The 26,752-nt window shown below is 42.5% G+C and overlaps 1 protein-coding gene across 4 annotated transcripts in view; it reads left to right on the top strand.

The window, feature by feature from the left end:
- The window catches only part of LOC308468420 (putative helicase senataxin), a 54,078-nt gene that overhangs the window by 9,885 nt on the left and 17,441 nt on the right, over positions 1-26,752 (top strand). For 2 of the 4 annotated variants that reach the window (XM_080990576.1, XM_080990575.1), the window contains exons 3-13: positions 4,536-4,734; positions 5,418-5,527; positions 7,656-7,875; positions 8,853-8,972; positions 13,169-13,340; positions 15,121-15,211; positions 15,669-19,079; positions 21,030-21,132; positions 21,874-22,029; positions 22,549-22,772; positions 24,045-24,212. In XM_080990576.1, the coding sequence (XP_080846702.1) occupies positions 4,536-4,734; positions 5,418-5,527; positions 7,656-7,875; positions 8,853-8,972; positions 13,169-13,340; positions 15,121-15,211; positions 15,669-19,079; positions 21,030-21,132; positions 21,874-22,029; positions 22,549-22,772; positions 24,045-24,212 (4,974 nt within the window). Of the gene's footprint in view, positions 1-4,535; positions 4,735-5,417; positions 5,528-7,655; positions 7,876-8,852; positions 8,973-9,895; positions 10,195-10,282; positions 10,429-13,168; positions 13,341-15,120; positions 15,212-15,668; positions 19,080-21,029; positions 21,133-21,873; positions 22,030-22,548; positions 22,773-24,044; positions 24,213-26,752 lie in introns of those variants that run through there. The other 2 variants (XM_080990577.1, XM_080990578.1) reach the window with 2 other exon arrangements.

Below are 26,752 nucleotides of genomic sequence, written 5' to 3' on the forward strand. Positions count from 1 at the left end.
AGGCCTTGAGGATGTCTAACGCCATGACTACCAGTGGGAAGGTTGTCTGTCTACTATGTTGACAGCTTTTTGATAGGTCCGGTGATGTTTCAATGAAGGACAAAACCAGCTTGGTCTCGGGCTTAGTCTGGGGCTATTAGTTTGTGTAACAATGTCTTAATCCTGTTGACTTCCACTCATGTAAAAATTTCATAATCAGACAAATTGGCTAAAAAGATTCTACTTTTTGGTGGTCTTTAAATGGTTTTGGGATAGCTATAATCTTGGTGTGGTACCATATTTTGGTGATAGGTGCTCCTCTCATTAGGTCACTAAATAAGAGGACCATATATGATGATAATGTTTCTTTGAATTGTTTATAAAGCTCAAAAGCTTAGAAGTGAAGCCACCAGGTCCTGGGGCTTTATGTGGTTTCAGTTTTTTAAGAACATTGTCAATTTCTTCTAGGGAGATGGGGCTATCTAAAAAAGGTTTTCTCATGAGTTAGTGAGGGTATAGGTAAGTTTTCTAATAATTGTGGATATCTTTTGAGGGGGGATTATGAGGTATATAATTTAGTATAAGAGGAGGGGGTAGATGCCTTTAAAAGAGATTGTTTTAGTGCCTTTTTTAATACTGTGTACTCCTGACAGAATTTATTTCTTTTTAAGTCTGTTCGCTGAAAGTCTAGTCTTCCCTCCATATTCATAAAAGTATTGTTTCATGTATAAGAGGTTGACCAGTGTACTACTATTTCCAGTGAGCTTATTTCTCATCTCTCTTGTTAAATTACTCTGAGGTAGTGTTTTGACTATGATTCCAGAGGGTGGCAGCATGATTCTGTCTTTTGAGGCATTAGCTACCCCTCCCAGTTTGGTGTCACCTGCAAATTGAATAAGCATGCCCTCAATTCAAGCCATTTATAAATATATTGAGCAACTGTCCCAGGACAGAACCCCTCGGCACCCCACTTGTCACTTTTTTCCAGGAAGAGAAGGAATCTTGAGTAAGCACTCTTTGGATTTGGTCAATTAATCAGCTACAAATCCACCTACCAGTTACCCCATCTACCCCATATTTTACTAGCTTCTCCACAAGAATATTATGTGACACTTTGTCAAAAGCCTTACAGAAAGCAAGATACACTACATCGAGAGCATTCTATTGATCCTCCAAGCTTGTACCTCTATTAAAATAAGAGAGAGATTCGTCTGGCATGACTTGTTCTTAAGAAACTAACGCTGGTCTTGGTAATCACAGCATTCTTTTTTAACTGTTCACAGACTGGCTGTTTAATTATCTGTTCAAAGGCCTTTCTTGGAATCAATGTCAAGCTGTCTGGTTGGTAGTTACTGACTGGTCAGTATTTTTTTCCCTTTTTGAAGATGGTGACAATATTTGCCCTCCACCGTGGGTGCAGCTCATTGGGCCCTGGAGATCTGAATTCATTTAAAGTAGCTAGGTGTTCTTTTACCACCTCTTTTCCTATCTGGGGCTTCAGCTCTCTTCTTGCATTTCTCCCCCTCTTTTTTATGCCATGCATAATTTTATATACTTCTGCCATCTTTTCTCTAAACTAAAAAGTCCCAAATTTTGCATCCTTTCTTCATAAGGGAATTGCTCCATCACCTTGATCACTTTAGTTGTCATTGTCTGAGCATTTTCCAACTCCGCAGTATGAGAATTTGAGCTGAGACAACCCGAACTGTGCACAGTATCCCAAATGTGGTTGCACTGTAGATTTGTTTTTATGTGCTTGGATTTTTCTTTCTCATGTAATGGACGATTTCCAGAGAGGTTGCCATGTTAATTTATTGCAGCCTAAACAACAAATTCAAGGGACGCGGGTGGCGCTGTGGGTAAAACCTCAGTGCCTAGGACTTGCTGATCGTAAGGTCGGCGGTTCAAATCCCCGCGGCGGGGTGAGCTCCCATCGTTCGGTCCCAGCTCCTGCCCACCTAGCAGTTCGAAAGCACCCCTAAGTGCAAGTAGATAAATAGGTACCGCTTTATAGCGGGAAGGTAAACGGCATTTCTGTGTGCTGCGCTGGTGCTGGCTTGCCAGCTGCAGCTTCGTCACGCTGGCCACGTGACCCGGAAGTGTCTTTGGACGGCGCCGGCTCCTGGCCTCTTAAGCGAGATAAGCGAGCAACCCTAGAGTCGGACACGACTGGCCCGTACGGGCAGGGGTACCTTTACCTTTTTAAAACAAATTTATTGGTCTTTAGGTGCCATAAGGCATTGAGGGTTATTGATGCAGTTTTTGTATTTCTTGTATCTGCCAGCATTTAGCATTTCTGTTGTATTGCTTCCTTTTCTGCGTGACTTAAAACTTACACATCCTTTCAGCATTACTTAGCCTTGTCAGTGGCCCCGACTTATAAAATGACCTGTTATCTTTTGCCCTGACCTTCCAGAAACAGGGCCATATAATCTTTTCTGAGAACTGGCACAGCACAGTGGAGAAATATAAACAGTCATTGATAATTCAAGTGTGGCTGAGAACTAAAAATGGCCAAGGATATGTTTTGGCTGGCTCCTGAATACAATCAATGTACAACACTATTTGCTAATCCTGAGCTCCATCCTGCTTTGACTCTCCATTTGCAACATTTCTGTGCTCCCATAACTTTTAAGTCTATTTTCTTAATTAAAAAATCTCCCCTGCAGCTACCAGTTGGATCACTGGTCTCTGTAGCTCAGTATTGTGTACACCAACCAGCAGCTGCTCTCCAGGGTTTTAGACAGGGAGTTTCTCCCAGCCCTGCCTGGAGATGCCACTGGGGACTGAACCTGGAACCTTCTGCATGCAAAGCAGCTGCTCTAGCCCTAGGCTGCAGGCCCTCAGTCTGGACCTCTTTGGGGTGGAATCCACATGTATTTGGGGGTGAGGGAAGCAAAGGTTTATAGGGAAACATGGAGACACATGGTAGGAATGGGCAAAAGCTGAGTTTAGAAACTTGGTTTACATACAGGGCTGTCCCTCCTGATTTCTCTCAGCCTCAGTTTTCAGATGTGGGAAAATACAGGATGGGGGGCTAGGCTTTTGGCCCAGCTATGGAACCAGCTAGGGACGCGGGTGGCGCTGTGGGTAAAACCTCAGTGCCTAGGACTTGCCGATCATATGGTCGGCGGTTCGAATCCCCGCGGCGGGGTGAGCTCCCGTCTTTCAGTCCCAGCTCCTGTCCACCTAGCAGTTTGAAACCACCCCTAAGTGCAAGTAGATAAATAGGTACCGCTTTATAGCGGGAAGGTAAACGGCGTTTCCGTGTGCTGCGCTGGTGTCGGCTCGCCAGAGCAGCTTCGTCATGCTGGCCACGTGACCCGGAAGTGTCTCTGGACAGTGCTGGCCCCCGGCCTCTTAAGTGAGATGGGCGCACAACCCTGGAGTCGGACACGACTGGCCCGTACGGGCAGGGGTACCTTTACCTTTACCTATGGAACCAGCTATGGAATAATAGTCCAATGTCAAGAAGATACATGGCTGAGGTGATTCCTGTTAAGCATCACCAGTCTCCTCAAAATACATAGGAAATCTTGAGACAGTCTTTAGACAGTCAGGAATTTGAGGTTATAGAGAACAAATGTGTTTTTGGGTTGCTGGGGAATAAAAAATAGGTTGTGCTCCTGCATTGAAACTCACTTAACTTTTGACCTTTTGAATTTATATGAGCTAACATCCATGTCAGAAAGAAGTTGCCAGAGACACCAACAAACTAAATTCCAGCTTAATTTCAAATTAAACGTCCAAATCACAACAATTTATAGCAATTTTATCATCTTCTTTTTTGCAGCCTGTGCAGATACGTTCCTTGCCTGTATGTTGCTATTAGCATTAACACCTGGGCTAACTGGCTTCAATACTGCTCAAAATAAAAACTAATTAAAACAGACCACAGAGCTCAAGGACAAGTAGCTTTGCCCATTGCCATCTTCTCCATTTTATTTCCTTTGTTCTCTGGTGAAGCTCAAACAAAAATATTTTAACTTTTAGTTACTGTTTTTCACCCGATTAATTTTTCCTGGGTTTCCTACACTGGACTGATTTATGCTAATTTACACCTGAGATTGTACAAATCTATTTCTTGAACTCCTGTTATGAATAGGTAACTGTAATATTTTTCTTTTTCTCCATTACTTGGAAAGACAAGGGGCAGAATTGTCTCAAGAATATGTAATTTTACATAATGTAGTTTTGATTTCATTTATGCTATATCATTGTGAGTTATACTTCCATATCCTGGAATGCAGTCATTGTTTGTGATACATTAAAAAAAAAAAATCCTTTCCGGTTGCTACTACTTGCCCATTTAAGCCTTTTAAATAGAGATCTTTCCCAGTCTGTTTCTCCTTTGGAATTGTTTTTAGATCTTTTAAGTGTTTCACTGCAGCCATGTCTGGTGATCTGGGACCCTTTTGGGATGAAGAGTGGGAATGTTTTAAAATAAATAATATTCTGTAGATTCTATTTTCAGCTAACATCTTTTTAGGGCAGCAGAGGTAGTTACTGCAATCTCTGTTCTAGAATTCTGTAGTTAATTTATTTTCTAATTACAGAGCCTGTGGAATATTGAAACCACTCGTCTTATTGCCCATTTTGAGAAATCAATGCCGAAGGAAGATGATGACAGCAATTCGCTGGACTGTGATGAGGGGGGAAAGGTGCAATGCCTGGATTCTGACATCGAGAAAAAACTTAGAGTGCCATTGTTGGAAATACTGAAATACCCCTACCTGTTGCTTCATAAACACCTCAGTGAGTATCTTGAGGCACCTGAACTTGATCTGGTTCTCCCTTGCATAGTAGCTACAGTTTTTGAAAGCAGCTACTGAAACAGGTTGTGACAAATCACTTAGTGGTTGCATTCTCAGGATACACCAGGAGGTGGTATGTTGATTGGGCTTTTTTGTACTATTTCGCTCCTCAGAAAATCTTGTACACAAAATTCTTATTACTATATTATGTATATTCTGCTGCCATCACAAGTGATCAGAAATTGTGGCCTGGGTGGTGTTGCTCACTTGACTTCTTCAAGACATGCATCCCTGCTGTTTACTAAGAACAGGAGGGTAGAATTCTTTTTGTTGCAGGAACCTGTGTATTAACTTTGCTGGAAGGACAAGCTGTGGGTTTGTTTTGGCCCAGCCATATAGTAACAAGGTGCCTAGGGAAGGTTTACCAAATCTCTCCTTTGTATGTGTGTGTGGGGGGGGCGTGTTTCATGAAAATGCCAGACAGGTATCTCCCTTAAGAAGCTTTATAGGATAAAACCCTCTGCATAGTGTTGATCTGAACACTATGCAGAGGGTTCCACAGAGTCCATTCCTGTTCTATGGATCTTTGAAAATGGCTTTCATCTTATGCAAGGATCATTTCCCTTCAAATTATGGTTATTCCAGAGGCCCTAACACTTTGTGTTCTCTTTTTTTGAATTGTAGGCATGCTGTTTGTAGATGCGATTTGCAAAATGGAGGCAATCAACTACCCCTGCCAGGTGCTTGGGAAACACCCAGGGGTCTATTTGCTCATGGTACACTCTAATGAAACGGTGAGCTGCTTTAATTTTCTTCTACGTTTTCAGTTTTGCTTCCCAGGCTTAAATGTAGGATTAAACTGCCTTAACCATTGGTCAAATGAAAGAAAGTCCTTATGCATAGAATTGTAGAGTTGGAAGGGACTCCAAGCGTCACCTAGTCCAACCCCCTGCAATGCAGCAATTTCAGCTAAAGCATCCATGACAGGTGGACATCCAATCTGTTTAAAAACCTCCAAGGAAGGAGAGTCCACCAACTCCCAAGGGAGTCTCTTCCACTGTCAAACAGCTCTCACTGCTAGAAAGTTCTTCCTTATGTTTAGTCAGAATCTCATTTCTTGTGAATTGAAGTCATTGGTACAAGTTCTCCAAGCAGGAGAAAACAAGCTTGCTCCAGCTCCCACATGACAGCCCCTAAGATATTTGAAGATGACTATCATCTCTCCTGTCTCCTCTTGTCCAAGCTAAACATACCCAGCTACTTCAACCACTCCTTATAAGGCTTGATTTCCAGACCCTTGATCATCTTGGTTGCCCTCTGTATACATTTCAGCTTGTCAATATCCTTTTTAAATTGTGGTGCCCAGAACTGGACGCAATATTCCAGTTGTAGTCTAACTAAGGGAGAATAGAGTTGTGCCTGTACTTCCCTTGAATTGAACACTACACTTCTGTTGATGTAGTCTAGAACAGTATTCCCTCTTTGTTCTGCTGAATCACAGTACTGAGTCATGTTAAACTCGTGGTCTACTAAGACCCCTAGATATGTACCACTGGCAAGCCAGGTGTCCTTCCATCATATATTTGTGCAGCTGGTTCTTCCTGCCTAAAGTGCAGGAAGAACCTTACACTTGTCCCTACTGAAATTCATTTTGGAAGTTTGGACCCAGTTCTCCAATCTGTTAAGGTCCTCTTGAATTTTGATTCTTTTTAAGTGGCATTAACTACCCTTCCCAGTTTGGTGTCATCTGCAAATTGGATGAGCAGCCCCTCAATTCTTTCTTCCAATTCATTTATAAAGACATTGAACAACAAGCCCAGGACAGAACTCTGTGACACCCTATTTGTCACTTCTTTCCAGAATGATGAGGAACCATTATTGAGCACTCTTTGAGTTCAGTTATTCGGCCTGCTGCAAATCCACCTAACTGTTACCTTGTCCAGCCCACATTTTATCAGCTTCTTCACAAGTATATAATGGGAGACTTTGTCAAAAGCCTGACACAAATCTGTATTTTTCAAATTACATTAACAAGTTTGAGAAAACAACAGTTCCAACAATGCTTTCCTTCATAGTTCTAGGAAATAACAAACAAGCTGTTTTGTGTTTTATATATTAATAGAAACACCTTGAACTTGGCCTGGTAACAAACCAACAGGTTGGTCTGTGAGCATGTGTGTTATATGCTGACAAGGTCTCACACCTGTCAGCAGCCATGATGCACCATTCTGCACTAACAGCAGCACAAGGAAAGCCCGACACAGAGCACATTGCATTAATGCAATATTGAGGCAGCCAAACCTTTATAGGAAGCTTGTTCTTTTCATCAGGCTGAGGGCCTGGCAACAGAAATCTTTGCCTGGTTAAGACCCTTGGGGGGCTACCCTGTGTGAGAAGAAATATACAAACTTAACTTTTGTAAGTATCTCTGAATTCTCTTTTGGCTAAAGGGTGAGGTATAAAAAAAGACTTCTATCTAACTTCTACTTAGAAGAGATTCATTGATGTTAACAGTCTAAGTTAGTCATGCCCATCAATTTCAATGGGCCTGCTCTGCATAGGACTGACACTGGATTCAACCTAAAGTAACATCCTAGTTGTTCTACACTGTTATTAACACAGTTCTATTTTTAGTGATTCCACCCAGGTTTTTTATTTGTTTTTGATAGGTGGTTGTTAAAATATCCCTGTCCCTCATTTTCTGGGATGATTGGTAAGTGAGGAGGCTGTGGAGAAGTCCACGGCCTTCAAGTAAGTTTTCCCTGAAACATATCTACACTGTCTGGTTTGGAATGTGAACCTTTAGGTTAGACTTGGTAACAGTTGTCTTTCACACCAACTTGGCTTCTGCTCCACTTTCCATAACAATGACTGCTCTGATTCCTTACCATAGTAATTAATAATGTCCCTTCAAACCCACAGATTCGTCGATGGGCCATTATGACAGCCAAGAGTCTGGGAAAGGTGGACAGGGACGATTACTATGACATACAGGAAGTGCTAAATTGCTTGCTCAGAGTTATAGAGCTGAACCTCTTTGAAAACGCTTATGTTTATAACCCCACAACTGTTGAGAAGGGTAATCTCATCTTGTTGCCTGACCACCTGTACGATATTACCAGTTACAAAAACTACTGGCTAGGTGAGTAGAAGCAGCTGAGATGGTCTGAAGGGTAAAGGGATTTGGCATGCCCCATTCCACTGGGCATGGTAGCATTGTGGTACAGCAGGAATAGCTAAATTTTTTCTCTCCTTTTGGGTAAGAGCCACATTGGCTCATAACGAATGCTCGGAGGGCCTCATGCTAGCAGTGCTCCCAAAACGGGTACGGGGTGAAAGTGGGTGCGACCACCATACACACAGCCTCTGCCTCTGTCCCTCCCTAACACACACACACACACACACACACACACACACACGAAGCTACCTTCTATCCAGCTAATAGTTCACATTGACGGGGGCAGCATCTGTCTCCAGGGGGTGTATTCCAGCCCTCATCCATGAAATCAGGTGCCACAATAAACCTATTAGCCTTCTCTCCCCACACCCAGTTCATCTCTGGCCTTCCAGATGTTTCTGGAGTATGTTTCTCATCCTCTTATTTTTTGACATGCCAGCTGGGGCTGATGGGAGTTGTATACCAATAACACGTGAAGGGCCACAGGTTTGCCCACCCTCCTTTAAGGTGTTGCCAGGCTCCTTTTCCTCCTGTTCCATTTAGAATTAAAACTTTGCTTCCTTATCATTGACTTTGTGGCGCTTAACAGTTGTATATATCATTATTTTTAATTAAACCATCCCATCCATGTATGTGCAACCTTGCTAAATTCTAAAATGTAGGTTCCTATCCCAAGGGATGCGTAATGTAAAGCAGGGGTAGCTAACATGGTGCTCCTCATATGTTGCTGGACCCCACCTCCTTAAGCCCCAGTCAATATGGCCTATTGCCAGGGATGGTGTGTTCCCAAACTCTGGAGGACACAAACAGTCTAAAGTTTGAGAGGACTGCAAGCAGGTGCAATTACATTAAGTAGGTTTTAGTTTGTTTATGGATTAAGATTGGGAGTTAAGGCAATGCCCAGTGACAGTTTCTGAACTTTCTAATTTTCATTGTTGTAGGTATATGTATGGTGCTGCTGGTGCTGGATGAGCAAGCCATGGATTCATTGTTGCTTGGCCCAAACAAACAGAATGACTTTATGCAATGCATAATAAACACCCTTAAGAAAGACTCAGATGGTAATTAATTAATAATCTTTTAGGGCAGTGATAAAAGTAAATTAAAAATAGTCTGAATAGCCATAAAACTTGTATGTCAAATAAATTATTTAATGTTCAAATGCTATAGTGCATGATGGCTGATCACTAGTTTCTATGCTTATAAAAAAAAGACCTCAAATGTCATTGAAGTTTTGTTTTTCTTATGTGTTTTGCAGTTATTAGGTGAGATCTAACTAAGTCATAGTTTAGACACATTGGTTAATGAAAGTTCATTGATTTCATTGGTGTCTAGATTATTAACTGAAGTTTGATATCACCAAATGGGTTTTAGGGGGTTTCTTTTTGGAGAATTAGGTGTCATTTCTTCTGAGGAGGAACAGAAATCTGTTTGGATGCACCTCATATCCAACTGAAATTGCATAAATTGATATCTGTAACTTGCCTTCCTTTATCCATAATACTTCTGTTTTGGTTGCTACATGAGAAATTCAGTTTAAAAACATTACACCCCCCCAATGTGCTTTGGCTCACATTTACCTGCAATGTAATATCTTCTTTCAGCACAGTTGATAAAGCCATTAGGTTTGCAGACCTTTATTCTTACTGTTGTTTGCTGATAAGCACTGTTGTGTTGAATGGCATTTTCCTGCAGCAGAGAGGGAATCCTCACATGGATTGCCCCCCCCCCCATTCCACACTTGCTCCACAGGCAGGAATATGTAGATTAGACAGATCTTACCTCAGTGGGACAGCATTGCTTCCTTTCCTTCCTGCCTTGCTACTGTGCAGGCCCAGGTCGCAGCTCTACGCTGCTGCCGTTTGCTGCTTGAGGAGAAGCTTTCCTTTCCTTGAGGCGCATTTAATTACAGAATTCAACAACAAAAAGGTATGAGTCGTCTCTGAGAGCTCGCAGCCTCCATTTTTGCCCAATTTCTCAGATGAGGAGGCCGGAGGAGCAGAGGCTACCCACAGCAGTGGGGTGGTTTCCCTTAGTGTACCCTCAAGCTTGCCAAGAACTGCATCCCAGGAGCCAGCAGAGGCTGCAGAGGAACAGCCAGCAGAGAAAGCTGAGGCTTTGTAGCAGCTGCTGGGCCTTGCATCACCCCGTCATTTAGTGATTGACAGCACAACACTCCACACTGAGTTCTGTCAGTGAATCCGGCAGGCATTGGCCCAGGATGCAGGAGCTGGTTTAGTCCCAGTCCCTCAGATGGCATTTCTTGGCCCTCCAGTGCCCAAGGTACGTCAGGTTTTGGCGGGAAATAGGGCCTCACGCTTGTTTTCTGCTGAGAGTTTTGCCCACCTGTTGAAGATCCTAAAGATAGATAACTGTGCCCAAGAACACAGGAGCTGGTGGTGGTGGCGGCAGCGGCAAAGGGAGTGTCCAAAGTAAGGACTGTTCCAGTCCTTCAACCCTTTTGGCACCTTTTCCATCTGTTCTCAGTACCTGGGGATAGTCACTCCTCAGGCCCAGGTAGGCCCAGGTCCTAAAAGGTTTTATACCTTTCAACTTGAGACTATGACTAAATGCTGAGTTCCCCACCGTACCTCTGTATGTTCGATACAGTGGGTACAATGACAGCCAAGGACACAGATTAATTTCCTAGAATTTGGATGATAATAAGACTCCATTTGACCTTCCGGTGGTGCCTATGGCCGCGGAGACAGTAGAAGCTAGCGGTACCAGTGAAATGGGCAGAGATTCCAGCCCTGGCAAATAGCAGAAGCAGTTCTCACCCAGTTCTAGAGAGACTGGACAGAATCAGCAGGGAGGCAAGAAGTTAACTTAGTCCTGACTAGAGATGTAAAATTTCCAGAAATTTCGAAGTTTTCCTCTTTTTCCCCAGAAAAAAATTGAAGTTTTTTTGGGGGGAAATTAAAGTTCAGTGTGGAGTAGTTTTACAAATTGCGTGAAACACAGTGTAGGTAAAAGTATTGTGCTTGCAATAAAACATGTAACCACCCCCTTTCCCCCAAAAGCAACAAAAAAGCAAGAAACCATCAATATAAAAAATAATCAGATTTTCCCCTTAGCACCAACAGCAAATAAAGTTAAGATCCACTTCAATATTTTAGCTCCATAGAAGATCTACTCTTTGAGTAGTGCTTTTTTAAAAAACAAAAAAGGTGTGTGGAATATTCAAACTATATCAAACTTTTTTTTTTCAATTTTCCTAGAAAAAAACAGCTTCAGAAAAAAGGGGGGGACGGACACTGGGGTTTCCTCCCCAATTTCCCCCCCCCCAGGCCTTCCCATCTCTACTCCTGACTCCCTAAGCTTCCAGTTTAGTTCATCTGTAACAGTTCTTCTCCTGCTGCAAGGAGATGACAACAGATCAGTGGGTTCTACAAACCACGAGGGAAGGGGATATTCAGGACTTTGCCCACTTACCTCACAACCACTTTGTCATTTCTCCCATGTCCAAAAAGGAGAAAACGCTATGTGGTCCTAGCAGCCATTCAGCTGATAATCCATCAATGCCATAGAGCCCATGCCCTGCTACTCGATAATCTTCATAGTCCCAAAGGAGGAGGAGGAAGATTTCAGGGCCATATTGAATTTGAAGAGGGTGAACAGGCACATCAATCAATCAATAGACTTTATTTGCGTAGCCGACAGGCCATAGCATCAAAGGACAAACACCGACAAAAATACATTACAAATATAGTTACCATAAAATCTTATGACCTATTAAAACCCTAGGTAGAAGCTGGATTAGAACAGGCACATCTCTCAGACACTGATGCAGCAAGTGACACATTGTTCAACTGGGTGGAGAACTACCTCGCATCTATCACTGAAGAACATGTATTAGGTGCATCCACCAGGGAGGACTGGCAATAAAAGATATTAAGGATGTTAGTAGAATAAGTCAGTGCATATCCTTATTTGGAAACTATTAGTTAGCTTGAACATGCTTAGATTAGAAAACTATATAGATCAAAATTTGGAATATTGAAAGAATGTCTCTTTGATTAGCTTAGAGATTAACCTGATGTTACTGTCCTGATGGAAGGTTAGATATGTAAAAAAAAAAAAAAAAAAAAGGTTATTATGTAAAATGACTTGTAGGAAAATCTTGACCAGCGTGTCATGTCATGGCTGATGTAGAATGGACCATGTGGAACTGGTTATATACTTAGCGCCATGTAAGCGGTGTATGGAGAAGTATAAAAGCTGTCTTGAAACCTGTGATTAGCACAGTACCCACTATTCTATGGGATTGTCCTTTACTGCAGCAAATTTAATAAAAAGTATTGTCTTCCTGGAATTCGTTCACTGAGGTCCAGCTCTGAGGGCCTTCTGGTGCTTCCCTCACTGTGAGAATTGAGGTTACAGGGAACCAGGCAGAGGGCCTTCTCAGTAGTGGAACCCACCCTGTGGAATGCTCTCCCATCAGATGTCAAGGGAATAAACAACTTTCCAACCTTTAGAAGACATCTGAAGGCAGCCCTGTTTAGGGAAGTTCTAAATGTTTGGTGTTTTGTTTTATTTTTAATATTCTGTTGGGAGCTGCCCAGAGTGGCTGGGGAAGCCCAGCCAGATGGGCGGGGTATTGATTGATTGAGTTCCTTACCTGGGAATGAACCTGAGGGATGTTCGAGCAGCTTTGGTACATCCTATCCGAGGATCCCCACCCCCCGGGCATGGAAATGTGACATTGGAGCACCAGTGAAGGTCCAGTTTCTGCAGGGGGTGGAGGGGATCCTATGCACCCTCGGGTAGTTTGCATAATTGGCTGTGTGGTTGCACGCATACACTGCTTTTTAGTATTTTCTCTAATTGAATACGTTCTAGTTTGGTGTTGAAACACTCTCTCCTCAGTTCAGTTTAATACAGTAGTACTCTCCTGCTCCAAACATGTGGGCATTCCACCTCCCTAGGCAGCAAAATTTTGCTGCCAGAGGACAGTTGATCAGCTGCAGCAGGCAGCATGAAATACTTGCAGGGACTACAGGTTGCCCATGGATTCAGCATCAAGCCAGTTCCTTAATTTAGCCAGGTTCATTCATTTCATTTGAAGTTTACTCTGAGTAAAACATAATTTGAATACAAACTTGCTCACTGATTTTATGGCAGTTCCAGTATTGCTTGATACTGGGTTTTTATCCCCCCCCCCCCATGTACTCAACATTTTCATTTTTTAATTTACGTGTTTTCATTGACTAAATATTATTTCCCATCTCAGCGTGTTTTGACTTGTCTGTTTCAGATGAAAGTAACAGTCCCTTCTGGCCTGCACTCCACTGCTTCATGGTGATCCTGGATAAGCTTGGGTCCAAAGTATGGGGGCAGCACATTGATCCAAGTGAGGCATTTCAAACTATTAACAACAGCGTGAGTTATAATAAAGAAATAGAGAATATTCGCCAAAGGTGCAAGAGGTCAGTCCTTTATCCTTTTATTACAGTTTTTATAATACAGCATTTTGGAAGCCAGTGTGATATCCTTCAATTCTTGCTGAGCAATTGGCCGTTCTGGCTGGGGCTGATGGGAATTTTGCATCAACATGTAACTATATTAGTTACCACTGGATTAAGATTAAACATATTTGATATAGTTTGAATGTTACCTGCAAATCAGTTAAAGGCTTTGCTTAAAATATTTTCAAGTGTTCCAGTTAAAATACCTACCAATAAAACTCACTCACTGTTTAAATTGTAATTTGTTTTTGTTTTTTGTTTTAGTTCTAATACTAGTTTTTATAAATATATTGTGTTTTGTAGGGATGGTTATCTGTAAAAAGTTAACTACTACATTGATTTTAATCATGAGTTTCTTGATTGGATTTGTGTTGTGTTCATGTATTGTGACACTTTCTAATTTTATGAAATGTGGTTCCTGCAGAAAATATGTCAGTGGAACAGTTTCCATCTAACATCATTGGATGAGCTATGTTGCTCATGCCCATTTTGTGGATGTTGTGGTATTTCTTCCAAAGCCACCTAAGGAGCCTATGACTTAGTGAGGTTGTCTTTCCTGCATTTACAAATCATGGTGCATCCATGGTGTGTATGTGAACTATGGTTTGTTCCAACGTGCCTTAGGTTGTCTCACAGATGAGCAAGCAAACCAGTTTCTTTCTACAGAGCTTAAAACAAGCCATGTTTCATAAACCTACAAGAAATTTTAGTGCCAGATTGGAATCAACCAAAGCAAGCTGTAGTTAGTCAGCTGAGCTGGGTTCCAACTCTGGAAAGAAATTAGTAGAGGAGTTTGACCAGAGGTCGCCCTCCACTGAACTCCCCAAAGACACAGGCTTCAGTTGAAAAGTAGGCCTTTATTAGTACAAATGTACATAGGGTCAGTCTCTTCAAAAATACTGGAGAAGACTGCGTTTTGGGGCTTTCAAACGTTATTTCTACTTCACCAGTCATAGGATTACAGCAGACTTTCCCATCACAGTTACAACTCATTGACACCATTCTAGACCAACCAGAGATCCTTTTGCTCTTCTGTCTAGCCCATCTCAACCTCCTCATCTTATTATACATTTTTTTAAGGGTAACCTTTTTTAAGAGTGTTTTTGATTAATTTCTCTTATTAGCTGTTTATCAACATCTGTTTTCCATTATCTGTGATTCATTTATCAGGTTAAATATAAGTGCTGCTATGCTTAGCAGTCCTTTCACTATTGCCATACTGATTATCTGCTTACTTTCCTTCAGAGTTCGTTCCCTCATTGTACCAGGTGCACATAACCTCTTAGTTAAATACAATGTTTTTTTCCTTACTAGAAGAGCTTAGTTAATATTCATACACATATGCTGGATACATAATATGGAGTCCTAAAGGCTCAAAGTGGATTCAAACAAGATGAAGAAAAATGGAGATTTCTTCTTTTCAACCATCTGTGGTTTAGAGTTAAATTTGAGTGAAATCCTGATCGCTCTGGCTTAAGTGAATTAGCTTTCACTAAGGCAGTTAGTTTAAGTCTGAGAGCAATTTAAGTACTCTTTATGACAAATGTAACACTATAATTATTTGCATAGTCTTTGGGACTCAGGGTCAGAGGAGGAAATAACATTGACCTTGATTACATATTCTTCTGTTCTCTCTCCCCCCCCCCCCCCCGGCAGTCATGAGCTTTAAGAATGATGTAAACTACACATTTAAATAAATAGCTTTTGGTTTAAATGCTTTGCTTTCTTAATGTTTTCAAAGGACTAGATCTGTGCCGCTATCAGATTGTGAAGATGAAATGGTCACCTGCAGCCAACTGGTGTATGACTACCGCCTAGAAAAGCCACAGAAGGTACCTTGCATGTTGATCTAATTTATTGTCTCCTTCCATGGTTGAAATATGGTTATGGGGGCAGCTCCAGAGTATAGCTGGAGAGAAGAATCAAACCACATCTGTCCTCTAGAACAAACATTTTTCATTTTCAAAGGCTGGATCCTGGTGTTCGTTTGAAGGGTGGTTTCTTACTGGCAACAGAATTCAGCCTCCTGAAAACTTTGTTTTTTTCATTAAAACAATGTAGACCTGTTGCACTCTGGATGATGCTAGGCTACAACTCCCATCGTCTCTGATCATTGACCATGCTGGCTGAGGCTGATGGAATTTTGAGTCCAGCAACATCTGAAGCGCAACAAACCCCCTTTCCTGTCATAGTAAAATCACGTGAGGATGGCATCTGTATATGCGGAGGGGGCGGGGGGCGGCAGCGGAATGGAGAACATGCTGTTAAAACAGTGACTTCTTGTTTCAGGTTACCAGGCAGAAATCTGCTGCTTGTCCTAATTACTTCCCTGACTTGTATGAAGATATGAAAACATTCATTGATGCATTCCAGGCTGACTTTGGCCAAGACATACAGTTGCACAGCAGCACATTTCTATGGCTTATCCCTTTCATCCACTCCCTTATGGGCCTCAGGGAGCTGGGGATTGGCTACAGCGTACAGGTTATGAGCCACCTGTGTTTAAAAACGGATGTCTCTGAGAACTCTGCTGAATCTTATGACAAAGTATCTCAGTTCTTTATTTGGGTCCTGGTGATCGTGATTCAACTCCACCTTAAGAAAAAGTGCCTCAGTTCTCTGTGGGTCAGCGCGGAAAAATGGGTGCGGACAGTGGTAGCATGGGCCAAGCTTCCACGTGCAGTGTTCATGGCTGGCATCGAGAGAAGGGCGGCCAGGAGCTGCTTAATAAGCACAGCTACATCACCATCTCTGGAAACAGAGTCTGTGCAGTCTTTCTGCATGAAACTGATTCGTAATATCCTGAAGGAAGGCTTACATGATGTGAAGACTCCCGTTTGTAAGCAGTTCTTTCTTGAACTCAACTTGCTTCTCCGTAACCGCATGAACTTGGAGCTGAGTCCCAAGCAGACTCAAGAATTGCAGAGTACTCTGAAGCATATCATAAGGACCATGTGGATGAAATCAGGACCTTCTTCCCCCATCGTGGAGAGCTTTCCCATTGGTGTAAATGAAAGGCAGGAAGACATGCATCCAGTGAATATGTGCAATGAGCACCCACCTCACTTGTCAGCAGCAAGGAAAGATGAAGTCTGCCAAGAAGGCCAAGTACAAGAGGGCTCCATGTTAGCAAACAGATACATGTATGTTCAAAAAAACATGAGCTGTCACCAGATACTAGGGATAGACATAAAGGTTGAGAACATCTGGTCAGGGGTGGAGAGACCCAGAGCTTCCAGTCCTCTGATGACAAAGAATGATGACAGCAGTGATGCTTTGGAGAAAAGTGTTGATCAGAATGACCTTACAAGCCAAAGGAAACCTCTGAGACCTCTGAGACCTCTGAGCCCCAGGTTCAAGGCAAAGTTGAGACAACTGCTTAATAAGTGTAGCAGCAGCACCATGCTGAAGTCCAAAACAAAGAAGGAGCAGTCAGTTAGAGACCAAAGGAAAAGCCAGGAAGGGCCGAAGAGTGATATTGTTGCAGGTAGCGCTGGCAACACATCAGATCCATTGCTCTGCAAATCGGGGGCAGGCTCAAGCAAGTCTTTCCCTAGTCCGTCAGCCTGTATGAAAAATAAATGCAAGGACGATTTGGTGCATTTTGAAACAGGACAGTCGGATTCTGAAGAAGGCAGCAGTGATGACATGAAGGAGAAGATGCCACTTGACATTGTGGTGAGGAATCAGCCGAATGAATTTGAAGCAGCTGTCGCTGTCACTTCAACTAGCACAGCAACAGATTCCCAAATTAACATAGTCTTCAATAAAGGCACCTTCATTGCTTCCACCAAAGAAACACCCGTTGACTCTAGGCAGGAAAGCAGCAAGAAAGTTATGGGCTCTGTTCAATCTCAGTCTTCCAGTGAAGACTACCCTTCTAAGGCAGCAAAGGGACCAATCCATACAATTATTATTTCTGATTCTTCAGAAGAAGATGAAAACCAAGGGAACACTAGTAGAGAGAGCAGAAAAGATACAACATGTGTGCGCCATGAGAAGCAATCCAGTGCACAGGGGCAAGAGCCAATGAATTCCTCACCAACAAATGCGGAACATGAATCACAGTTGTTTGAGTTCGAATCAGAAGCTGAAATTTACTCAGAATGGCAGGACAGCCAAACTAATGAGGAAACGACAGAGGAGGAGAACCTTTTAGTGGAGACAGACAATGGCCACAGAGCCACTGACTTGGAAATAAATTACTGGGGTTATGAGTCGAACCCTAATTGGTTTAATGCCACTGAAGAAGCAAAAGAGGACCCTGTGCAAAACAGTGAAACTAAAACAAAGCCTCATACACCGGCTCAGAAGGTCAACATTAGCAGCAGAAATGCAATGTGTTGCTCGACTTCCACAGGGATGGATGCAGGGTGTTCCAGACACATAGATCCATCAGCACTTACTGCTCCTTCAGAGTCAGCATCTGCTGTCAAAGAATCTACTATTCAGCCAAAGAAGGCACCACCACAGGCAGAACCAGCAAGATCTACTCCTACTGTGGTCCCACCTGCCAAAGTCCACCATTTTCCACCCCCAACCTCACTGACAGAGAATCTTGGCCTGTCAAAGAAAGTCCGTAGAGCAGCTGAACTATCTCAGCGCACACAGGACAGTCTTGCTGAGTTGCGTCGTCATGGGGAAATTGCTGGCAGGGTAGATGTTGCACAGAAAAGAACATCACAACTAATAAATGCTTCACACCTAACTACTAAAAATAGAAAAATGCTTTCTTGCCAAGAACTTCAGTTCTATAGGCAGACAAGGCCTAAAGAGAGAGAGAAGGGTCAGCACACTCAAAGAGGAAACCCAAGTTCCTCAATCCTTGAAGCTACAGCTAGTAAAACCAATCCCTTGACCTCTACCGATTCCTCCTCTAGCTCTTGTGATGAGGATGTGGCTTTGAAAGAGGGAGAGCCACAATTGAATGAGAACATTGAAGATGACAACTTGTTTCTTACACAGTCCGATCCAGTGGACATGGAGCTGTGTTCACAAATAGAAAGTGGCAGTAACCCCACACACATGGAAGTCAGTGTATCTGCAAGCCCACTACAGGATGCTAATGAGATATGCAAGGAAGCAGGTTCTAAAAGAGCAGCTGAAGCAGAGGCTCACGGTGCAAGCTGTTCTGCTGGTGGCCCACAAGACAATGCGTCTGCCAAGACTCTTGCACCCCCTAGGCTCTCCACGATGAAAATGTTCAGTGTTTCTTCCCGGAACGCAAACCTCACCAAGGAGCTTGAGAGCATCCCAAAGCCCCCAGCAGTTTCAAAGAGCAAATCATATTCCTTCATGCCCCCCACCTCAAAGGGGAATGGATTACAGTCCCAAATCCCCATGCCGAACAGCATTCTCCAACCACAGAATTCGAACAACGTCCCTCAGTTGCTAAATGTGCAAAATAACTCTAATGTGTATACTGGTGGGGTGCTGCCTGCCTCCAGACCTGTTTCCTGGCATGAAATGAATCCACGCTTCACACAAGCAAACAGCATGAATGCCCAGCAGAGAAGTCCTGCCATATTTAGTAGAGAAATCCTGAAGTGGAACTATGACATGTTTGCACAGTTCAGTCAGTTTGGGCCACCAGCTTACCTCCTCCAGTCTGTTATGACTTCTGTTCCAGCCACTTTTAATAATTACAATGACTACTTCAATACTTTCTTCCCCTTAATGATGCTAAATACCTTTGAAACAGTAAGTAAAGTCTCCCTCAGCTCTTTGTAGTCTGGTGGCCACTTTTAACTGGAGTCTTTTGGCTAGTTTCAGGGAGGCCCACCTGGCTTAAAGAAACACATTTTTAATTGATTTTCAGACCGTTATGTAAGCCGAATAAGTGAACAATAACAACAATAATATAATAATAACTTGACATATCTAAAACAAGTCAAGGCAGATAGAAGAACCACCATAAGAAGTAATGACACCCAACTTTAAATCATGACATATTTCTCTGGTGTAAGGAGAGATCATTCCATGTCCATCTTTGAACGGAGTAAAAATGTTCAGGGTCCTCCTTCCCCTTGCAGACTCATAATTTAAGCTCTGTAATGTTTTCCATTGTTGGAACTACGGAAATCTAGGCTGCTGCCAGCACCCATGTTTAACGTTCCTTTGAGCGAAAAGTCTTCATCATTTCTGCCCACATATTTATCAAAGAAAGCTGGGCAAAAATTTAAACAGGTATTTCTTGATCCCAGACCAGAATGACTTGCGGGCGTTCCCACCAAAGGTGGAAAATGTCCCTTTGTTCCCACAGTCCTGCCAACTGTTCCATGCTATAGTAGAAGTAATGTGGGATAATTGTGCTGGTGCACAGTGCCACTGGTGTGCTATTTTAAAGTGCATTCTTGGGCATGTGCAAATATAGGTTGGACAGTCTAGAGTTCCATAGCTTTATATTCAGCATTTTCTGTACAAAGAATTAAGTCTTTTTAAGAAGACACACTTGTAAGGAGAATACATACCTTAGTTGGTGGACCCTTCAGGAAGTGCATTGGAGGTGGTTGGGAGCTGCTGCATGCCAGCAGTGGACAGGACCAGAGTTGGCAACAGAATGCCCCATTTTTCTCTTTCCTCTCCTCTTCCCTTCCTACCTCCACTGCAATTCCACTTAGGCTACATCTTCACCATACATTTAAATCAGCATCATACTAATTTTTTTTTATTAAATTTTTTTTAATTAATTTTTAGTAACAATCCAATGTAGGCCACATTAATACAATACCAAATCACGCCAAATCACAATACAATCAAAAGAGCCAATTAATCAGTTCCAAATTAAACATTTTTGAATGACTTCCCATGTTCCGGCTATCAGGAGTTGATGTCATTCCTTGGTCCTGCACCAATTCTCTTAATTAGTCCAAGTTCCACAATTCCAATCTTAATCCTTTATTTTAACAGCCACTGATGTGATGACTTTCGATCATATTTAATAAATCCCTCATAAATCTCATTTTACAACAAATTCAGAGGTTTATTCTCCAGGGTACATTCCTGTGCCTCCAGGTTCTTCCATGTAGTATAAACCCTCTCTTCTAGCTCTGCTGAACTCCAGGTGGTTATGTTTGCTACAGTGGTAGAGCCACTTTGCCCAGGGCCTGACTCCACTGGTGGTTGATGCAGGCACCACACCTTTGGAACCAATTCTCTACAGCCTGCCTGCCCCTGACCAACTAGAATTTCTCCCTTATTCTACCCAAGGGTCTTTGCTACACCAGAGTGCCCCAGCTTCTTTAGCTTTGTTAGAGTGTGGTGCTGATAATGCCAAGGTTGCAGGTTTGATCTCCATATGGGACACCTGCATATTCCTACATTTGCAGGGGTTTGGACTAGATGATCCTCAGGATCCCTTCCAGCTCTATGATTCTGTGACACAACTAGCTGCCACCTTGCCCAGCCCCAGTGGTTTCTACCCATTATCTGTATAGTATGTCATCCGTGAGCTCTAGACTCTTCCATTGAGACCAAAAGGCCTTCGTGGTGGTGTTGAGTGGGTTCACAACTCCTCAGGGTGGAAGAGCCCAAGAATTAATTTTTCACTTACACAAAGCATTGATGTCTGGATCACCCCTTTGTAAAGTCTAGTGATGGAAGAGCACTCTTCATAGCTGCTGTTACGCCAAAGCTTGCTTTTTCTTGTAGGTGGCACAAGATTGGATAGAGAACCAGATATGGAAAGACAAAAGGAATTTCCATTTAACTTTGCTGAACTTCAGTCTGGACACAAATGAAGCAGATTTTACAGGTGAGTGAGAATTTCATTGCATATAAACAAACAGGCAGTAAAAATTCGGTTCTGTTTTCAGTAGCGGTTGAAGTAGATAGCAAATGCTTGTGTTAAGGCGAGATTGCTGGGGTAAGCAGACAAGTGCTATTATACTTCTTTCTGCCTGCATAATTTTTGCTTTTTTGCCCACACATGTTGTTGGGTGATTTAGACCATTTTCAGTTTTGCACTGATCTGAATTTTAAAAAAAGAAAGGTTTATACCAATAATTTTATTGTTTTATATCTCGTGTATAAAAGAAGTATTAAACCTTGAGGTGGGTGGGTATAAATTTTGGGAAATAAAATAAACCGATATCCCATGCCCATGACCCAAGCAAACTGAACTCCAGGTGCTGTAAAGGATTAAATAAATAAAAAACTAACGCTATTTCATAAAAAAAACCCCAAAACATAACAGGGATTGAGGAGTGGTATGCCTGTTTTATCTCAACACCTAGATTGCTTTATATGTCTCCAAAACTGTTCTTATCAGGTCATACAAATGAAGAGAGAAAAAAACCTCATACAACTAAATTGACGAAAGATTTATTAGGCTGGGTCACAGGTGTAACTGAAAACACCTGAAATTCAAAGCTGAGCTTCAGCAACTTGTGGTTGACATGTATATTTTTACTGAGGGTTTGGTAACATTAAAGCCATATCCATATGTGGCTAGATGCTTGCATAATTTTATTCTGTGTTCAAATTATTTTTCCAGCTAACCTCTCGGAGAGCAATTTGGGGAGACAGTACCCAAAGCAAGATGACTTTGTGGTCTTAACAGTGTATGAAAAGCAAGCCTTTCATAGCAACCCTCGTGAGGCAGAAAGCCGCCCAGTGTGCCACGTCGGTTGCGTCACTCGGTTTTATTTTAGTAAGTTTTTAAAAACTAACTTGTCAGTGGGGAAAAGAATTACCTTAGCTAACCATTTGTGTCATTAATTCTTTTGATTTGGGATGCAGTGGTTCGAGGCCCTGTGACAGGGTGAGCTCCTGTTGTTCGGTCCCAGCTCCTTCCAACCTAGCAGTTCGAAAGCACACATTGCAAGTAGATAAATAGGTACTGCTCTGGTGGGAAGGTCAACAGTGTTTCTGTGCACTGCTCTGGCTTTGCCAGAAGCGGCTTAGTCATGCTGGTCACATGACACGGAAAAACTGCCGGTGGAAGCGGACAAACGCCGGTTCCCTTGGCTTGTAAAGCAAGATGAGCACCGCAACCCCAGAGTCGTTCGCGACTGGACTTAACTGTCAGGGGTCCCTTTACCTTTACCTTTATATATACTGGAAATGCTCTCAAACTATGGTTTGGGTTCTAAATGATGATGAATGCATGTAGTATTATTTCTGAATTTTATTCCTGTGTATGTGTCTTTTCTTTTTAAAAAATAAACAGAATACAAAGAGCAGGATGTCGTTAATCTGTCTGTCAAGACACAAGGGAATTTGTCCCGTATCGAGAAGAAAGTAATGTGCCTCACCATTTGTTCATTGGCCACCATGCAGCGAATGTTTAGGGCCCTTCTTCTGCTTAACCGAAGCCCTCTAGCCAAAGCCATAATCAGCACAGAATATTCTGACTTCTCTCTCATGGGCTCAAATGTGGACTCTGATAATTCTGTAAGTGTTTGAATTTGTTTTAAATGGGCTAAAGATATGTCCCAGTCCTGATTTAGGGAAGTATAATATCCTTGCTACCCATTACCAAATTGTATGCCAATGAGCCAGGTTTTAAGCTGAAATTTCCTCAGAGATGGGTAGAGAAGGCCAGAGAGAGGGGAGATGATATCTGTTTATTTCTACTCCAGCAGCCAACTTTCCTTAATGGGTTGGGGAGAGGGAAGAACTGAAGTGACAGTTAAATGGTAATATTAGCAACAAATGGAAGCTCTCTTTCCTTCTGCCATCTCCAAGGAAACCTTCGGAATTATGGTTCACAAAGTGCCGCTTTCTGCATGGTGCCCATAACATGGCTACAAATCAGTAGACCTTGGGAACAGGGAATGGTCTTTTAGATGTCTTAAAGGGGTGAGGAACTTCAGGTCCAGGGGCCAAATTCCACCCTCCAAGCCTCTGTCCGGCCCTTGCAACTCTCCCCAGGCTATGTCCCTCACCAGCCTTGCTTTGCACCTTCCTTGAATGGTTTTGTTTTGTTTTTTGCCTGGCTGTGATGTGTACTTGAGCTCTGATCAAGCCTCTTGCTTACCTGAATTTGGGATGAGATAAAGTGGTGTCAAGAAGCAACTGTACAAAGGTAAAATGTACTATGTTGTTCTGCCCATATTCATCCCTGGCATGTGGCCTTAGAAGGTTGCTCAAGAAGGAATGTTGTCTCCACCCAAGTGTATAATTCTTCCTACTCCTTTATGTCTCCTTTTTATTATGCATTTTGTGCTCTCATTTTGTATTTTTATGTTGTGACCCTCCCTATGAGCTTCGGATGAAGGACGGTAGACAAATTTAATCACTCATATAAAAATAGTAGCAATGCATGAACTATGGAGGGATGCGGGTGGCGCTGTGGGTTAAACCACAGAGCCTAGGACTTGCAGATCGGGGTGAGCTGTTGTTCGGTCCCAGCTCCTTCCAACCTAGCAGTTCGAAAGCACACATTGCAAGTAGATAAATAGTTACTGCTCCGGCGGGAAGGTAAACGGCGTTTCCGTGCGCTGCTCTGGTTCGCCAGAAGCGGCTTAGTCCCTTTACCTTTACCTTTATGAACTATGGCCTAGCTCAAAGCAGGAGAATTAGCAAGGTTCCTGTCCCAGGAACCCACATGCTCACACTAAGCCATGGTTTGGCATAGCAGCAGTGTAAACCAAGTCACAGAAATCTCAGGGAATAGAAAGGTCTTGTGAATGACATGCCTTTGTCCTCTCTCCTACTCCACAGTCTTCGTACATGAGAGAATTTAATGAAGATCAAAGGACAGCTATTGAAACAGCTTATGCCCTCGTGACACAGTCTCCTTCGCTGCCCAAAATTTGCTTGATCCATGGGCCACCTGGATCTGGGAAATCTAAGACTATCCTTGGACTCCTTTACTGCATTTTCATCAAGGTGGGTTAGGTCGATAACACCCTGCATGTGCCAGTCCTTGTGAAATGCACGAGAGTAGCTAATAGGCTTAACAACAAATGGCATCTCCAGCTCTCTTATTCTGGTGGCAAATTACAAGACACAATATTTTATATTGCTTTATGTAAAACACTTAGGGTTTTATTTTGAGTTATTGTTGTTAATTAATGGGAAACGTCATAGCTATAATGGTAGTGTATTTGCTCGGCATACAGAAAAGTTCCCATAATTGATCCCTGGCATTTCCAGGTATAGCTAGGAAAGGGTACCTGCCTGAAACCTTGGAGACAACTGATGTCAGTCCATGCACCCTATTGAGGGAGATGGGCCAATATAAGGAAGCTTCCTATGTTCCCATATAAATCTTGTTAAATAAATAAATAGTGGTCCCTCTTATTATATACTGGTTTTAGCCTGGTGCTTTTAAAAAAAGGTAGGGTTGCTTTCTTCTCTTTTTTAATTGGACCTGTTCTTGTCCCTTTACATAACGTCCATTCTGTGTGCGCAAGGAATTGAGCTTTCAGTGAGGCAGCACTTATTCTCTGGAACTCCCTGCCCATTGAAATTAGGCAAGCATATTCCTTGTACTGTTTCTGCTCAAAACCTTTTCATTTAGGCAAGCCTATCCAGACTGTGGTCTAAACAACAGAGCCTAGGGCTTGCCGATCAGAAGGTCGGCGGTTCAAATCCCTGCAACAGGGTGAGCTCCTGTAGCTCGGTCCCAGCTCCTGCCAACCTAGCAGTTCGAAAGCACATCAGAGTGCAAGTAGATAAATAGGTACCGCTTCAGCGGAAAGATAAACGGCATTTCTGTGTGCTGCTCTGGTTCACCAGAAGCAGCTTAGTCTTGCTGGCCACATGACCCGGAAGCTGTATGCCAGCTCCCTCAGCCAGTAAAGCGAGATGAGCACCGCAACCCCAGAGTCGTCCGCGACTGGACCTAACGGTCAGGGGTCCCTTTACCTTTACCTATACAGACGTATAATTTTATTATGTACATCTGGTTTTGTATTATTTTAAAAGTTTATTTTTATCTCTTATTTTCATCATTTTATATGTCTGATTATTTGCTATTTTTCTGTTTTTTCTTTAACTTTATTAAACCACTTATATTTTTTTTAATTAAGCAGCATATAAATCTTGTTTAATTAAAAAAAATTCAGAAAAGATGAAGGTCTTAAAAATTTCTATGTATTGGGTTGCTCTTAAAGACACAGATGTAAGAGGAGGGACTGGTAAAGAAAAAAATGTATATAGATAACTCTGAATGGTTAAAAACTCATATTCTTCATATGATTTTTCTTTAAAAATAAAATCCAGAGTACACAATTTGTTGAATCCACTGCTAGTTGATAGGCAGTACGTAAAAGAGGACTGGATAAATTTATGGAGAATAAGACTATCAATGGCTTCTAAGCCACAATCAGAGGCATCAATGCTTCTGAATATCAGTTGCTGGAAACCTCAGGAGGGAAGCAGGGGCGTAGGAAGGGAGGTGCGGGGGATGCGGTCCGCCCTGAGTGTCATTCTGGAGGGGGGTGACAAAATGGCACTGCCTGAAACAGCAGCGTGAGGCCTGCATCCACTGGGTGGACTCTGTGGGCAGCTCACTGTGGCGCCCCTGTGGGTGGATCGCCCCGCCCCCACCACTCCAAATGTCGGAGCAGCTGGCTACGCCCCCAGAGGGATGAGTGCACTTGTGCTCAGATCCTGCTTGCTAGTTTCCCACAAGCATCTGGCTGGCCTCTGTGAGAACAGGATGCTGGACTAGATGGATCATTGGCCTGATCCAGCAGCCTGCTCTTAGTTGTACTTGGAATAGACTCTTTGCAGTTACTGTGCACGATTAACACAGGCCTCATAAATTTAAGGGTCTACTCTATGAGTAAAATTATGTTGAATACAACCATTGCGCTTTAAAAAGGCACCTTGATCTGAAAGGGTGCAAGACTGCCCTACATTATTGCATTTACATTTTTCTCCATCCCCTTTGTGCCCTGAGAGAACTGCAAGGGAGTCACTTATTTGGCTAAATATTAGAGGGCACTTCATAGAGGTAGGAGCTTTTCAAATGAGACTATCTTGGGGATGGGGGTGGCCTTTCTGTTGCAGGAGGTCCTTTACCCACAGCATTTTTTTCAAGGATGTTGAGGTTGCAGGGTAGACCCTTTGTCCAGCAGGGAGCTGGACTAGATGCTGTTTGAAAGACCCTTCAAGGATTGTTATGCATTCCTCTTTTTTATCATTTTTATTAGTTTTCCTTTACAATAATCCAATAATAGCCTCATTATAACAATGCCAAATTATAATACAATTAATACTAATCATTTAGATGCCAAATTATATAATTTTGGTCCCCCCCCCATGTGCTAGAATTGATGGTTTGATGATTTACTTTATTTCTGCGTTCCAGAATCTTATTAATTTCAGTTACACTCCAGTCAAAATAACAATCCCTTAAACAACAACTGCACTTTTAACTACTTCCATTCATATTGACACATTAAATTATTTGTAAATCT

This window comes from Podarcis pityusensis (genome assembly GCF_964106645.2).
Source record: "Podarcis pityusensis genome assembly, chromosome: Z".
NCBI classification, from domain to species: Eukaryota; Metazoa; Chordata; class Lepidosauria; order Squamata; family Lacertidae; genus Podarcis; species Podarcis pityusensis.